At 40.9% G+C, this 17,461-nt stretch overlaps 1 protein-coding gene across 1 annotated transcript; it reads left to right on the forward strand.

Moving 5' to 3' along the window:
- Positions 1-3,010: 3,010 nt before the first annotated feature.
- Positions 3,011-3,955, forward strand: LOC132654071 (vomeronasal type-1 receptor 54-like). The gene has a single exon (XM_060383346.1). It carries the CDS (start codon positions 3,011-3,013, stop codon positions 3,953-3,955), a length of 945 nt encoding a protein of 314 aa, XP_060239329.1.
- The last annotated feature ends 13,506 nt before the right edge of the window (positions 3,956-17,461 follow it).

Genomic DNA, 17,461 nt, shown 5'->3' on the forward strand with positions numbered 1-17,461 from the left:
TGTCCATCTGGGTAAGTGCTCTGCACCCAGGGCAGAATCAGAAGGTGGTAGGGACCCAGGCAGTCTGTGGGAGGAGGAGCCCTGGGCTACTGGCTGTGGGAAGTTTTCAGCATGTGCAGAGGAGACACTGAGCTCTGACAGCCCCTCAGCACAGGGGACTGTGCCCTGCCCGGACAACAAGAATACTTTTCCTCTTAGGATATTTCCTGCAACTCCTAAAATTAGTTAATTTTTTCTTTGGAAACATCATTGTTTCATATTTACATTTTGTTTTAATTAAGCAACTCACAGTGAAGAACTACATGAATTATCCTTATATGTAGAATATTTTAGTGGTTTAATTTGTGTACCTATTATAAAAATTGATGTTTTTAATTTCATATCTTCATTAAATCCTTTTACTTTTCTTATATTCTTACCTGAAACAAAACTATTTGTGATGTAAGTCACTCTGTATTTTGAGTAATTAAAAGTAATTCCAGTGTGTTTGGAAGGAAATCTCCTTACTGTATCACTATCTAGTAGAGAACATCGCCTACTCAGTTTCAGGAATTTCACGCAAATGCTCTTGGCTCGTGGTGCACTACACAGTAAAACACGTCCTCTGAGAGGACGTCCTTGAGGAGGCGCTGGAATGCTAGAAATTTTATACACAGTGGATACATGGCAGTTTCCCCTGCTGTTGCCTAAAGAGCCAGGATCCAAACCCCAAGAGCTTGAGAGGAACAAAAGTGAGAACCTTGAGAGCACAGGGGACTGTGTTCTGCATGGGCAACAAGAAGAGTTTTCCTCTTAGGATGTTTCCTAAAACTCCTGAAAGTTGGCTTCTCCTTTTTCTCCTTCTCTTCTTGCCTATTCCGTTTTGTTTCTGACATCTGATGAAATTGACATTGGGTAATCAAACGGATCTATTATATAAAGAGCATGGTAATGCAATGGGAATCACTCAGTAAAATGTATTTACAGCTCTGCTGGTACATAGAACTCAGCATATTAATCTTGTAGAAGTTTCACCTTTCCTAATGACTCTTTGCCATTCTATTTTAGAAAATCTCAATTTAAATTTTTTAGGTTATTTTGTTATGTGTGTTACACTTTTTGGGTGTTTGTTTTGTTTGATTTTGCTGTGTCTATATATTTGTATTGCATGCATGCCTGCTGCCTGAGGACCTCAGGAGTTTTTGGAACCCCTGAACCTAGAGTTGCAGATGGTTTTGAGCTGCCATGGGAGAGGTGAGAACTGTACCTGGGGCCTCTGTCAAAGCAGCAGGTTCTCTCCACACCCAGCACCTATGTTTACAGTCTTTAACTGGCCATCCACCTTAGCTCTCATTTTTTAAAGTTACTTTTCATCTTATGTATTTTTTGGAATGGGGTAGGATGTGTATGTCACAGGACACATCTCGGGGTCAGAGGACCACTCTTTGGAATTGGTTCTTCCCTTCTAGAATGTAACTCATCATGACTGGAGGGCAGCACTTCTGAACACTGAGGCTCCCTCATTTCTCCTGCTCTGAGCATTTACTTAGCTGGTGCATCGGGTTTTGTAACTCAGGCACTTTTACTTTCCCCTCATATCTCACATTACATATAAAATGAAACCATCTTATACCCTTGATATTCAAATGATAATTATTTCTTTACTATTTGACTTCATTTTTATATTATTGCATAATTTAGGATTATGATACTTGAATTAAACTAAATACTTGCATTGCATGAGAAAGAACTTTCAAGAAGACCCTTCATCAAATCTTCTGATGTATATCTGAGGCTTTGGTCACCTGAGTCTGAGAAGCATCACTGCTTCCTCAAGGAGGTATGAAATCCTACACACCTGTGCAGCCCATCATTTAGGATGAGTTGGATAATTCTTCTTTCATTAAAACCTCACAATGGGAATGGCCCTCAATCTATTGTAATTATAATTCTTAATAATTGTTTGCTTTCAAATGTGGAAAGAGACAAAACTTAGACCACATTCCTGGCAGCTTCTGATAACTGATCACTTCTCATGTAGGATTTTGTTCTGCTGTGACATCAAAACATATTTCAGATGCAGTTACAATGTGAGATTCACAAAGAAGGCCTAAAATGCTACCAGGATGCTTTGGAAAGGATTGCTTGGGTAGTCTATTGTGTTCATACATACTCTTCTCTGTTTGGGGCTGGGAGAAACCAAACAGATGTTTTTAAAACTGTATTAACTATCCCAAGTCACAAACATAAGGAACCTTCATGAGAATAAAGCCAGCAGCCTACACTTCCAAAGAGTTCGCCCTGTGCAGGGAACACCATGTTTGGTATGTAGACTTCATCTCCTTACAAATCTCCCTGACACAGGCACACAGATGTCATATGTTCTAACGCTGTAGCTCAGCCCCAGACTGCTCAGCGTCACACACAGGATATGGCAGGAGTGAGTATTATGTAAAGAAGTCTGGATTCAGAGTTTCCACTCCTAAGGCTCCCTGCAGATCCACATGACGAGCACAAAGTCTGACGTAAATGAGCAGAAGAAAGAGACTGGAATAAAATGACTCTGGGCCTGTTTAAGACAAGGGCACAGCTTCATCTGAGGATCTTATTTCTACTTTCTTGCAATCCTCATTGAACTTCACCAAAACCTGCAGAGCTGCTCTGTGTCTGGCAATCAACATGATGCAGATGAAAGACAAGTAAGACATTGCTTTTGCCTCAGGAAACCTCAAATAGGAAACAGTAGGAAAAGAAATATTTTCTTGACACATGACAATTGTAATGTGGGAGAAAGCTTCTATCTGGATGGGGCATATAAGTGTCAGAACAATGGAGAGAGTGGGCATCCCTTCTGGGCACTTTGAGATGAAGGCAATCTTAAGGGGTATAAGGCAGAGCTGTGAAATAAACATCTTTCTAAGGAGAGTGGAGCTGCCATTGTCTGCAGCTGATGATCAAGGCTAGACTGGTGATAAGGAATCTTCTTGCTGTTCTCCCCTCACAATTGCTACCTGCTTCTTTCAGCCTTAAAATGAACAAAATCAACAAACTGTCAGGTAACACCAAGGTAAGAAACACCATTTATGCTGGAGCTGGGATTGGGCTCTCAGGCAACAGCTTCCTTCTTCTCTTCCACATCCTCATGTTTATTCGTGGGCAGAGGCCCAGACTCACTGATCTGCCCATCAGTCTCTTGGCCCTAATCCACATACTGATGCTGCTAGTCGTGAGTTTAGTAGCTTCAGACATTTTTATGCCAGGGAAGAGATGGAGTGACTCCACATGCAAATTTGTTATGTTCTTGTACAGGTCTTTTAGGAGCCTCTCTCTTTGTGCCACTAGCCTGCTCAGCATCCTCCAGGCCATCACCCTCAGTCCCAGAAGTTCCCGTCTAGCAAAATTCAAATGTAAATCTCCACACCACATGCTAGGTTGCCTTCTTTTCCTGAGTATCTTTTATTCATCCATTAGCAGTCCCCTTATAACATACATAACTGCAACGCCTAATCTGACTTCATCTGGTTTTACATACCTCAGTCAATCTTGCTGTATTGTGCCCATGAGCTACTCTGTCCATCACACATTTTTTATATTGTTGACCTCCAGGGATGTCATCTTTGTAGGTCTTATGACCCTCTCCAGTGGGTACATGGTGATTTTCCTATGCAGACATAAGAACCAGTCCCAGCTTCTCCACAGTGCCAGCCTTTCCCTCAGACCATCTGCAGAACAAAGAGCCACACGGACCATCCTGTGCCTCATGAGTTTCTTTATGGTGATGTACACCTTGGACAGCGTCATCTCCTACCTAAGAAGTATAGATGATGATCTGATTTTGTTTTGTGTCCATATTCTCACAGTCCATGGCTATGCCACAGTCAGCCCATTTTTGGTTCTCAGTACTGAAAAGCACATAAGTAACATTTTTAGATCCATTGTATGGAAGGATGTTAAACATCATATTACTCAGGTATAGGTAAGATTCCTTAAGATAAGCCAGTATTCTGCCATTAGAGCTATGAATTGTAATGTAGTTTACATGAGCTTCAGGTTAAATGAAATTACAGAGTTGTCTTTTTGTTGTTGTTAAACCTATTTCTTATGAGATTTGTGGATGCTACACATAAAAGACAAACCACATGCCAGATACATGAGTCTTTTGTACTTCCCAGTGTGTCTTTTGGGGAGACATAAAGTGACTGTCTTGTTAGGGTCTGGATTATCCACAGCAATTTATAATACATGACAGCTTATGATAGTCTTCATTTATTCAAATCCCTCAGCTATCTCTGTTTTGCCAAACGAGGTTTATAAATAGTTATTATTATAATTATCAAGTATCCAGAAATGTTCAAATCACTTAGCATACACACACACACACACACTCAGAGTGAGAGACAGAGACACAGAGAGACAGAGACAAAGACAGACATAGAATCTATGTATAAAACGCAGTCCTGATGATGGATAAACAGAGTTCAGCTTCTCTGCACTGGAGTGTTACTCCAGCTTTAAAAGAGAAGGAGATTCTGCACATGGTCCCACACAGATTGGCATGAAGCCACTGTACTGACTGCAATGAGAGTCTAGTCAGAACGAATTCTGTGTGGACTACTGGGAGCATGAAGAGCTTGGAAACTTTCTAGGAGTGGAAACAAAAGCAGACTCTCATCCTCAGCTCAGGAGGGAAGGCCATGGGCGACTTGCTGGGTGGAGGCAGACTGTAAAAATGTAATCAACGCCAAGCAGTATGCTGAAGATGGGAAATTCTTGTGTTGTGTGTGTTTTACCATAATAAAGATGTGTTCAGTTACCTTAACCAAGCAGTGAAGTATATTTTCCCTGAAATAATAAAGTGAACAATGGGGATGGAGAGATGGTTCAGGAGTTAAGAACACTGGCTGTCCTTGCAGAGGACCAAAGTTCAATTCCCAGCCTCTAGATGAAGGCTCACTACTGTTAGTAACTCCAGTTCAAGAGGATCTCATGGTTTCTGGTCCTGCAGGCACCAGGAATGCATTCATGCACACAAAATAAAAATAAATAAAACTACTAAAGTAAAATACAATTTTAAAAATGAAAAAAAGTAAAAATATGATTTTTCAAGTTTTAAAACATGATAGATTTTCTTGAATAATGAGGGTTTTCTCATAGTCCTCATCTTTTTAAAACTTCTTTCTTCATTATACTTTATTTAATTTGTATCCCCCCCATGTGGGTCCCTCCCTCCTCCTTTCCCAATCCCCATAGTCCTCATGTTAATCTCAGGTCCTCAGAGCAAGCAGAGGAGTTCATCTGTAAGACCTGGAGTGTCACTGCTCAGGAGTTCAGGATGGCACCCTTCCCAGGAACTCTCACAGACCACAGCTCGATGCCAAAGGAAGAGGTTTTATTGCTATTGAGATAGGGTCGCCCCTCCAAAGACAGGAGACGACCCTGAACATGCATAGCACAGGGTTTTTATACCTGAAAATCAGATCACTCTGCTCTATAGTTTACAGAGGGTTGTAGATAGTTTACAGCTGGTTGCTTCTCAGAACAGTTCACCCCGCCCTTCAAGAGCTCTCTGAGCATGGCTTCAATTCAAATAATCACAGTTGTTTCTCATTCCCAGGTGGCCCCTCACACCTTTGAGATCCAGGTTGCATCCCAGCCTGTGTTCAGCCTTTGAGCAATCTTCAGGCCTGCCAGCCTTGGCTACAGTGAAGTAAGGCCAGCCTGGGCTATATTATAACCTTCCCCAAAAGCAACAGAATTTAATTTTAAAAAGCTCTCAGCCTCCTCTCAGCTCCAGTGCTATTGTAATGCCAAGTTCATGGGAACCTCAGAGACAAAACAATGCAATAGCAAGAGAGCTTTATTAAGAGAACACTCAAACTCCGGAAGCAAGTCTCACTGATGCAGCAGTAGAGAAGTGGGACCTTGAGCCCTGAGTGAGCAGGGTTTTTAAAGGGAAAGTCTGTGATCAGGGGGTTTCCATGAGAACAAACGGGGGGGCACATATTTCTATGACAGCAAATGGGGGGCATATGCCTTGACATTACAGAATTAGGTAAAAGTTAGAGGGCTGAGGTGACCTCTGATTCACAATTGCCTAAGGCATATGCTTCTCTTAGGCACAATTGCCTAAGACTTATGATCACAATGGCTATTCTTTTAATCTATATCTGAAACATGGGGAGAATTTTCCCACCTGATTCTCAACCAATTCTCATTGATTATTGCCAGGGAGATTGTCTCTATTTTCTATGAAGTATTTATTCTGTGATATTTCCTGAAAGCTGTTGCTAGGAGAGTTAACTTTGTTTTCTACCAGGTGCACATTTTGTGATTTTTCCAGGTACCTGAATTCAGCTTCAGGTTAAGATGGCTCTTTATTTCAAAAATGGAGTTATACTCAGGCTAAGTATATCCAGGCTAACTTAAACTCTTTATTTTTTTCCCTTGCAATCCTTCCCTTGCGGAAGGATTTTCTTTTCTGGTCAAATTTGTTGGATGTTCTATAGGCCTCATGTATTCTTATTGGCTTCTCCTTTAACTTGGGGAAATTTTCTTCCATGATTTTGTTGAAAATATTTTCTGGTCATTGGAGAAGGCAGTCTTCTTTTTCCTCTATTCCTATTATGCTTAGGTTTTGTCTTTTCATATTATCTTTGATTTCTTGGACGGTCTGTGTCAAGAATTTTTTGGATTTAACATTTTCTTTGACAGATACATCGATTTGTTCCATTTTATCTTCTACACCTGAGATTCTTTCTTCCATCTCTTGTAGTCTGTTGTTTATGCTTTTCTCTGTAGTTCCTGTCTTCTTCCCTAAATTCTTCCTCTCCATTATTTCCTCCATTTGTGTTTTCTTTAATATTTCCAGTTCTATCTTCAGGTCTTGATTTGTTTTGTTTACTTCCTTCACCTGTCTGATTGTATTTTCCTCTTTTTCTTTTAGTTCCTTCAACTCTGTTTCTTTTACTTCTTTCAGTGATTTAATTATTTCTTCTCTGAAGGCTGCAAACTGTTTGGCTGCATCTTCCCATATTTCTTCATGGATGGCCATAATCTGCTTGTCTTTAACTTCCTCCCTTTCTTTATGGATAGCCATGATCTTTTTGGTTTTATCTTCCTATAATTCTTTTCGTATTTTATTTGTTTCCTCTATTATCCTCTTCATCAGCATAGATGTAAGGTCATCTTCTTGATTTTCTATTATGCTGGGTTGTCCAGGGCTGCTCGCCCCTGGATGGCTGGGTTCTGGAGATGCCGTATTGCTCTGTCTTTTGTTGGTTGAGCTTTTACGCTGACCTCTACCCATTGGGCTGTACTAGGTGTTGGCTGTTAGTTTCTGTGCTTCCTGGAGTCCTGATGTAGGGAGAATCCCCTTGGCATGAAGATGATTTTCCTGAAGGAGTCCTCCTCTACTTTTTGGTTATGGTCACTGTATGGCCAGTGTTTCTCAGGAATTGCCACTGCTCACTTCAGGTGTATAGCCCTGAGTAGTAGCTGAGGTCTTTGTTGGGCAGGGGGGCTCTCCTCTTACCCATATAAGTGCTCAAGACAGCTGCCCCACTGCTGGGTTTCCCGTTATAAATTTAGTGAGCTGCTGCTATTGTTACAGTTTTCCAGGTACAGTCCTCTTGAAGAACCTGCTGATTCCCTAGCTGTGGGGTTTTCTCCCAACAGGGAAACTCAGTCTGTTATCCTGGGGCACACAGTTCTGTCTGGGAAAGTAAGAGGGGCGCCCAGCAAGTCTCTGGGCCAGAGGCTGAGTGCTCCACTCTGGGCCTGGAGAATGTGCACCTGGGTTGAGTTGGCACCTGGGGGCGCCGCTTTGGTCTGGAGGCTGGGTGCCTCAGTCTGGACCAGAAGCTGTGTGTCCCTGTCTGGGATGTCGGCTGCAGGCACTGCTCTGGTCTGGACACTGTGGGTGCAGCCCTTTTGAAGGACCACGGTTTCCCACACTTTTGTCAGTCTAGCTAGGGGTAACTGGTTGATCCTTGGCACAGTATCTGAGGGCTGCTGTAATGGCTCTCTGGCTTTTGTAGGTCTGAGGATGCATCTGTGTGCCCCAGTGCCCTAGGGGTACTCAATAATGGTGGCTGAGCACAGCACTCCTGCCTGCAGTAGAAAGCTAGAGCCTAGAGCCTGCGTGAATCCAGAAAGTCTTTTGGTGCTGGGTGTCCTGAGCGTTAGACCTGATGATCCCCCTGGCTGGGGATTTCCTCCTGCCAGGGACACCCAGGCTTTGCTTTGGGGACTGCCATTCTGTCTGGGGTGGCGGCGAGTAGAACCCACCAGCACAGATGCCCACCCGTGGCTCTGCTTTTCTGGCCTTTGGGAGCCTGGGCGTCTACCTAAAGTGGGTAATTTTCCCAAGACCTTTTCAGGGTCGTGGTATCAGCTGAGTGCTCTGAGATCAGTCCAGCCATTTCCCTCCCTGTGGATTTGCACCCAATGGTGAAATTGAGTCTCTGGTGCCCTGGGGCCCACAGTTCTATCTGAGGCAGCGAATCAGGTGCGCAGGCAGGGCTCTATGCAGGCGCCTGGGTCCCTGGCTCTGGCTCTGGCTGGCTCCAGGGGAGCCCGTGGAACCTGAGTCTTTTCCAGGGAATGTCTGGGTGACCTAAGGTCGGTCCCAATTGTTTCCTGCTCCGTGGGGTTATCTCTCAACTGGAAAATTCAGTCTGTGATGTGTGGGCCCACAGTTCAGTCTGGAACAGTGACCAGATCATGCTTGAGTTTTGCTCTGGGCTGGCGACCAAGCACCTGGCAGGACCAGGGTCTCTTCTGTGGTTTACCCAGGTGAGTTAAAGCTGATTGAACCCCCCCACCGTGGGGTATCCTCTCATCCGAGGAACACAATCACGTGTGTTTTATGGCTGCGAGTTCTGCTTGCTGGTCACTGTGCCGATCCTGCTGTGCTGCTGTTCAGAATGAGAGTCCTCCCAGTGCCGCCATCTTGGCCACCCCTACAATTTTCTTAATTGGTTCAAATCATATGGCTTGGTTTCACTTGGTAAAACTAACAAAATAAATGCCAAAGTCTTTTGTCTTCCCCCAAAGGACTGAGAAATTGTTTCAAGTTCTCTGTTAGAATGCCCACTGTCATTGTCTAAAATACCTGATAAACTTTAAAATATTTCATAACCTGAAACATAACTTTTTAAAACTCGTTTTTGCAATATCAAAATCAGGTACCCTTTTAGAAATGAAGTCACAAAATATAATCATAATTTTAAAAGTCAAAACCAGATTTTATCAATGCAAACAATTCAGTACTTTTAAAATCAATACCAAGTATATTATTTTGATGTTGGCTGCCAGTAAGAAAAGTTCTTGTAATCAAACACATGGAGGTGCAGTTTTAATATTTTATATAAATGTAGTTTTAAACATTATTATTATTATAAACCTGGTTTTTAATACAGGACCAAAATTATATAAAGTCTTAATATATTTAATAATCAATAATCAGACATCAAAATATATATAGAACATAGTAAACTTATATATTTAAAACAAACAGACAAAACTATAAAACTAATTTTTACTCCCTTTAGCTTTAATTTCAAGGGAGGAACATCTTGCTCCCTGTTGAACACTATTTTATGACCATGGAGGCTTGCAACTTTCTTACCTTAGAAGCTGCTGTGGACACTTTAAGAGCCTCTTGTAGGGAAAGTAATCATCAGTATGGCCTTCATCTGTGGTTTCGACTCCTGTAGTGTCTGGGACATTTTTGTGCATTTCTGATATAATATGTCCGCACTCCTCTATGGCAGACAAAACTTTAAAAAGCTGCTGAAATCATCCCAGGTGGGCTGGTGGGTGAAAAGAACAGTTTCAATGAGATCAATCAAATCCCTAGAATTGTCAGAGAACTTGGATTCTGAGTTCTCCAGTCATCTGGTTCCCCGAGGGAGAGGCTGCCAAGGGGCTCTGGGTTTTTGGTGCTGAGCCAGAACCTGGATAAAGGGCTGGAGCTCGCTGAGGAGTGGGAGGAGGAGGGGTTGGAAAAAGTATTTCCATGGGAGTCTCATCCTGAAAAAGAGAGTAAAGGGGGTGTGAGGGTGCCAAGGCGGTGGCCTCTGGTTTTGTTTAGTCTGTGGAAGGAGGATTGTTAGTGGGGGTCAGAAAGGGCTTAATCCATGGAGGTGGATGAATCATTAGGTCTTTCCAGACTACAATATATGGCAATTGGTCTGGGTGCCCACATTTTTGCTGAAAAACACCATTTTCCACTGCAAGGATGGTGGGAAGGTGGAAAGTTCCTTCTCGTGGCCAGCCCACATTAAAGGTGGTCCATTCTGAGCTGCAAAAAGTCATCATTTTTCCTCTCCTCACATCAACTGAAAGACCGTGAATTCTATTCTTAACTTCTCCAAAATGTGTCAGAACCAAGTCAAGGGGTTTGGAAGTATTCTGTCCCATATCATCAGCCAGTCTTTTCATCAAGAAAATTCAGGATAACGCAAAAGAAGTAAGGAGAGCAATTTCAAAAAATAGTAAATCACATGTACACAAAAAAGAACCAGCCATCCCAGACAAAAAACAAACTAAAGGCAACAACACACAACCTATACCTGGGCTAATATCTAAAATCACTAAAGCAAGAAGAGATATGGCTTCAAAGGCAACTGCAAGACCACAAGCAATTAATCACAAAAATACAAAAGTAACTCCTGCCACAACACCAAGAAAAAGAAAATTAATCCAACACGGAAACAAAGTAAAACCAAAAACCTGGCATTTCCTGTACTTCTCTGCCACAGAAGTCCCAGAAACTCTATGAAAACCAATCCTCACTCTGGTTTCCCTATCCCAAGATTTCCAGGGAGGCAAAAACTTACAAGGCCAAAAATGTCTTTTTGACCCCTGCAGCCCTGGACCTCAACAGGTCTCTCTTGTCCACTTTTGGACACCTCTACAACACATCGAGGCTTTTCAGATCAATGAACAGAAACAAACACTTAAAGCAGGCAGACAACACAAAAGACATTTACCCATGGGATTAAGTTCTCTGGGTCAGGAGTCCTAGAGGTCCTGAGGCACCCTGGACCAGACCCCAAATGTAAGGCCAGGTTCAGGAGATCCTCAGAGCCCCCAGGAGACAACTCAATACAATAGCAAGAGAGCTTTATTATGAGAGCAATCAAACTCAAGACCGAGTCTCACTGATGCACCAGTAGAGAAGTGGGACCTGGAGCCCTGAGTGAGCAAGGTTTTTTAGGGAAAGTCTGTGATCAGGGAGTTTTCATGACAGCAAACAGGGAAGCACATGTTTCTATGACAGCAAACGGGGGGCATATGCCTTGATGTTACAGGATTAGGTAAAAGTTAGATGGGTGAGGTGACCTTTTCTGAATCACAATTACCTAAGGTATATGCCTCTCTGAGGAACAATTGTCTAAGACATATGATCACAATGGCTATTCTTTTAATCTATATCTGAAACATTGGGAAGAATTTCCCACCAGATTATCAACCGATTTCCCTTGATTATTGCCAGGGAGATTGTCTCTAATTTCTATGAAGTATTTATTCTATGATATTTCCTAGAGATGGTGCTGGGAGAGTTAACTTTGTTTTCTGCCAGGTGCACATTTTGTGATATTTCTTGGTACCTGCATTCAGCTCCCAGTCAAGATGGCTCTTTATTTTAAAATGGAGTTATTCTCAGGCTAACTATACCCAGGCTAACTTAAACTCTTCATTATGACTTTCTAGGTGGTGTATATTATGAAGTTAAACTGTGAAACTCAGTATAAATCACACATAAAAGTCACCCAGCTGAAGGGGAATTTTAATCTAGAAACCTGGCTACTCTGGCAGGAGATCACATGCGAAGACCTAGTTCTGTGCGATCTGGCTGAAATACAGACACACTCTTAGTACACACTCTTTTTTTTAAACTTTTATTAATTACACTTTATTCACTTTGTATCCCCCCCATGTACCCCACCCTCCTCCCCTCCTAATTCCACCTTCTCTCCCCCTTCTTCATGCATGCACCACCTCAAATCCACTGATAGGGGAGGTCCCCCTCTCCTTCCTTCTGATCTTAGTCTATCAGATCTCATCAGGAGTGGCTGCATTGTCATCTTCTCTGGCCTGGTAAGGCTACTCCCCGCTCAGGAGAAGGTAATCAAAGAGCAGGCAAATCAGTTCATGTCAGAGACAGTTCCTCTAATGATTACTGTGGAACCCACTTGGACACTGAACTGCCATGGGCTACATCTGTGCAGTTGTTCTAGTTTATCTCCTTGCATGGTACTTGGTTGGAGTATGAGTATCTGGAAAGACACCTCTGTTCAAATTATCTGGTTCTGTTGCTCTCCTTGTGGACCTCCTGACCTCTCCAGATCTTACTATTTTCCACTTCTTTCATAAGATTCCATGCTCTCTGCCCAACAGTTAGCCATAAGTCTTAGTATCTGCTTTGATAGTCTGCAGGGCAGAGCCTTTCATAGGCCCTCTGTAGCAAACTCCTAACTTGTTTCCTGTTTTCTTCTTCTTCTGATGTCCATCCTCTTTGCCTTTTAGGATGGGGATTGAGCATTTTAGTCAGAATCCTCCCTCCTGATTAGCTTCTTTATATGTACAGATTTTAGTAGGTTTATCCTATGTTATATGTCAATATAAATGAGTATATACCCTGTGTGTCTTTCTGCTTCTGGGACAGATAATTCAGGATGATCCTTTCCAGTTCCCACCATTTAACTGCAAATTTCATAATTTCCTTATTTTTTCATATTTCCTTATTGCTGAGTAATATTCCATTGTGTAGATGTACCACAATTTCGGTATCCATTCTTCAGTTGAGGGACATGTGGGTTGTTTCCAGCTTCTGGCTGTTACAAATAAAGGTGCTAAAAACATGATTGAGCATATGTTCTTATTGTGTACTTGATTCTCTTTTGGATATATGCCTAGGAGTGCTATGGCTGGATCTGAGGAAGCGCTATTTCTGTTTGTCTGATAAAGCACCAGATGGACAAGTCTACATTCCCACCAGCAGTGGAGGAGGTTTGCCTTTCTTCTGAATCCCTCCAGAATGTGTTTTCACTTGAGTTTTTAATCATGGCCATTCTGATAGATGTAATTTGAAATCTCAGGGTCATTTTGATTTGCATTCTCCTGATGGGTAATGAGGTTGAGCATTTCTATAAGAGTTTCTCTGCCATTCAATATTCCTCTACAGAGAATTCTGTTTAGCTCTGTTCCCCATTCTTTAATTGGATTAATTGGTTTGTTGCTTTTCAGCTTTTTTAGTTCTTTATATATACTGGATATTAGCCATCTGTCAGGTAAAGAGTTGGTGAAGATTCTTTCCCAATCTGTAGGCAGTCATTTTGTTTTGATGACAGTGTCCTTTGCTTTACAGAAGCCTTTCAGTTTCATGAGGTCCCATTTATTGATTGTTGCTCTTAGAGCCCATGTTGTTGGTGTTCTGTTCAGGAAATTGTCTCCTCTGTTAATGAGTTCTAGGGTCTTCCACACTTTTTCTTCTAACCCATTTAATGTGTCTCATTTCATGTTGAGGTTTTTGATTCACTTGGACTTTAATTTTGTGCTGGGTGACAAGTATAAATCTATTTGCATTTTTCTACATGAAAACATCCACTTAGACCAGCACCATTTGTTGAAGATGCTATATTTTTTCCATTGTATGGTTTTGTCATCTTTGTCAAAGATCAGTTGTCCATAAGTGTCTGGGATTATTTCTGAGTCTTCAGTTTTGTTCCCTTTATCCACCATTGTGTTTCTATGCCAGTACCATGCAGTTTTTCTGACTGTTGCTCTATAGTACAGCTTGAGATCAGGGATGGAGATACCTCCAGAAGATCTTTTATTGTAGAGGATTGTTTTAGCAATTCTGGGTTCCTTGTTATTCCATATGAAGTTGAGAATTTTTCTTTCAAGGTCTGTAAAGAATTGTGTTGGTAATTTGATGGGAATTGCATTGAATCTGTAGATGGCTTTTGGTAAGATGACCATTTTTCCTATGTTAATCCTGCCAAGCCATGAGCATGGGAGATCTTTCCATTTTCTGATGTCTTCTTCTAATTCTTTCTTCAGAGACATGAAATTTTTTTCATACAGATATTTGACATGCTTGGTTAGGGTTACACCAAGGTACTTTATGTCATTTGTGGCTATAGTGAAGGGTGTTGTTTCCATAATTTCTTTCTCAGCCCTTTTGTCTTTTGTATACATGAGGGCTACTGATTTTTTTGAGTTAATTTTGTATATGGCCACTTTGCTGAAGGTGTTTATCAGCTATAGGAGTTCCCTGGTAGAATTTCGGGGGTCACTCAGGTATACTATCATATCATCTGCAAATAGTGATACTTTGACTTCTTCTTTTCCAATTTGTATTCCCTTGATCTCCTTCAACTGTCTTATTGCTCTGTCAAGGACTTCCAAAACTATGTTAAAGAGATATGGAGAGAGTGGGCAGCCTTGCCTTGTCCCTGATTTCATTGGGATTGCTTTAAGTTTCTCTCTGTTTAGCTTGATGTTGGCTCTAGGCTTGCTGTATATTGCCTTTACTAGGTTTAGATATGTGCCTTGTATCTCTGATTCTCTCCAATACTTTAAATATGAATGGATGTTGAATTTTGTCAAATGATTTTTAAGCATCTAAGGAGGTTATATGTGGTTTTTTTTTCTTTCAGTTTCTTATTTTGGTGGATCACATTGATGGATTTCCATATATTGGACCACCCCTGCATACCTGGGATGAAGCCTACTTGGTCATAGTGGATGATATCTTTGATGTGTTCTTGTATTCAGTTTGCAAGTATCTTGTTGAGTATTTTTGCATCAATGTTCATAATGGAGATTGGCCTGAAATTCTCTCTTTTTTTTGGTCTTTGTGAGGTTTAGGTACCAAGGTGACTGTGGCTTCATAGAATGAGTTGGGTAGTGTTCTTTCTGTTTCTATTTTGTGGAACAGTTTGAAGAGAACTGGAGTTAACTCTTCTTTGAAGGTCTGGTAGAATTCTGCGCTGAAACCATCTGGTCCTGGGCTTTTTTTGGATGAGAAACTCTCAATGACAGCTTCTATATCCTTGGTATATATGGGACTAATTTATTGATTTACCTGGTCTTAATTAAGCTTTGGTAGTTGGAATTGATCAAGAAAAGTATCCATTGCATTTAGATTTTCAAATTTTGTGGCATATACACTTTTGAAGTATATAAGCCCTAATGATTGTTTGGATTTCCACAGTGTCTATAGTTATGTCCTCCTTTTCATTTCTGATTTTAATGATTTGGATGGTGTCTCTCTGTCTTTTAGTTAGCTTGGCTAAGGGTTTGTCGATCTGGTTGATTTTCACAAACAACCTGCTCTTGGTTTCATTGATTCTTTGAATTGTTTTATTTGTTTCTAATTGATTGATTTCAGCCCTGAGTTTGATTATTTCCAGCCGTCTACTCCTTTTTGGTGTGTCTACTTCTTCTTTTTCTATGATTTGTAGGTGAGACATTAAGTTCTTTGAATGAGTTGTCTTGAATTTCTTCTTGAAGGCACTTAGTCCTACGAATTTCCTCTCAGCACTCCTTTCATTGTGTCGCATAAGTGTGGATATGTTGTGCCTTCATTTTCATTGAATTCTAGGAAGACTTTAATTTCTTTCTTTGTTTCTTCCCTGACCCAGCTGTCATTGAGTATCAAGTTGTTCAGTTTCCATGTGTATGTAGGCTTTTTGCTATTTCTGTTGTTGTTGATGTCCAGCTTTATTCCATGGTGATCAGACAGGATACAAGGGATTATTTCAATCTTCTTGTATCTGTTGAGGCTTGCTTTGTGACCAACTATATGGTCTATTTTGGAGAATGTTCCATGAGGTGCTGAGAAGAAGGTAAATATTTTGTGTTTGGGTTTAAGGTTCTGTAAGTGTCTGTTAGGTCCATTTGATTCATGACCTCTGTTAGAGACATTGTTTCTTTGTTTAATTTCTGTTTTCTTGACCTGTCCTTTGTTGAGAGTGGGGTGTTGAAGTCTCCCACTATTAATGTGTGGAGATCTATGTGTGGTTTAAGTTTTATCAATGTATCTTTTACAAATGTGGGTGCCCTTGTATTAGGGGCATAGATATTCAGGATTGTGATGTCTTCCTGGTGGAATTTTCCCTTGATGAGTATGAAGTGTCCTTCTCCATCTCTTTTGATTAATTTTGGAAGAAAGTATATTTTATCAGATATTAGAATGGCTATTCCTGCTTGCTTCTTGGGTCCATTTACTTGGAAAGCAGTCTTCCAGCCCTTTACCCTCAGGTAATGTCTATCTTTGTGACTTAGGTATCTTTCTTGTATGCAACAGGTTGCTGAGTCTTGTTAGTGCATCCATTCTGTTAGTCTGTGTCTTATTATTGGAGAATTGAGTCCATTGATGTTGAGAGAAATTAATGACCAGTGGCTGTTAGATCCTGTGATTTTGATGTTGGCTGTGGTCATATGTTTGTGTGCTTGGTTGCTTTTCGTTTAACTGCAGTGAGGTTAATTATTTCCTGTGTTTTCTTGAAAATAGGTAGGTTTCTTGAATTGTATTTTTCCTTCTAGTGTCTTCTGTAATGCTGGATTTGTGTGTAGGTATTGTTGAAAGTTGTATTTGTCATTGAATATCTTGTTTTCTCCATCTATGAGAGTATTGCTGGTTATAGTAGTCTGGGCTGACATCTGTGTTCTCTTAGGTCTGTCATGATATCTGTCCAGGCCCTTCTGGCTTTCATAGTCTCAGCTGAGAAGTCAGGTGTGATTCTGATGGGTTTGCCATTATATGTTACTTGGCATTTTCCCCTTGCAGCTTTTAATATTTTTTCTTTCTTCGGTATACAAACTGTTTTGATTATTATGTGGCGGGAGGACATTTTTTTCTGGTCTAATTTATTAGTTGTTCTGTAGGCCTCTTGTATTCTTATTGGCCTCTCCTTTAAGTTGGTCAAATTGCTTCAATGATTTTGTTGAAAATATTTTCTGGGCCTTGGAGGAGGGAATCTTCTTTTTCCTAGATTCCTATTATTCTTAGGTTTTGTCTTTTTATGTTGTCTTGAATTTCTTGGACGGTGTGTGTCAGAAATTTTTCAGATTTAACATTTTCTTTGACAGATACATTGATTTCTTCCATTGTATCTTCTACACCTGAGATTCTTTCTTCCATCTCTTGTAGTCTGTTGGTTATGCTTACCTCTGTAGTTTCTATTCTCTTCCCTAATTTCTTTCTGTCCATAATTTCCTCCATTTTTTTTAATGTTTTCTGTTCTATCTTCAGATCTTGAGCCATTTTGTTGATTTCCTTCACGTATCTGACTGTGTATTTTCCTGTTTTTCCTTCAATTCATTCAGCTGTTTGTTTGAACAATCCTCTGTTCCTTTTATTTGTTTCAGTGATTTAAGTATTTCCTCTCTAAAGTCCACAAACTGTTTGGCTGCAACTTCCTGTATTTCTTTATGCATGGCCATAATCTGTTTGAGTCTATCTTCC

This window comes from Meriones unguiculatus, chromosome 5 (assembly GCF_030254825.1).
Source record: "Meriones unguiculatus strain TT.TT164.6M chromosome 5, Bangor_MerUng_6.1, whole genome shotgun sequence".
In the NCBI taxonomy this organism is placed as follows: Eukaryota; Metazoa; Chordata; class Mammalia; order Rodentia; family Muridae; genus Meriones; species Meriones unguiculatus.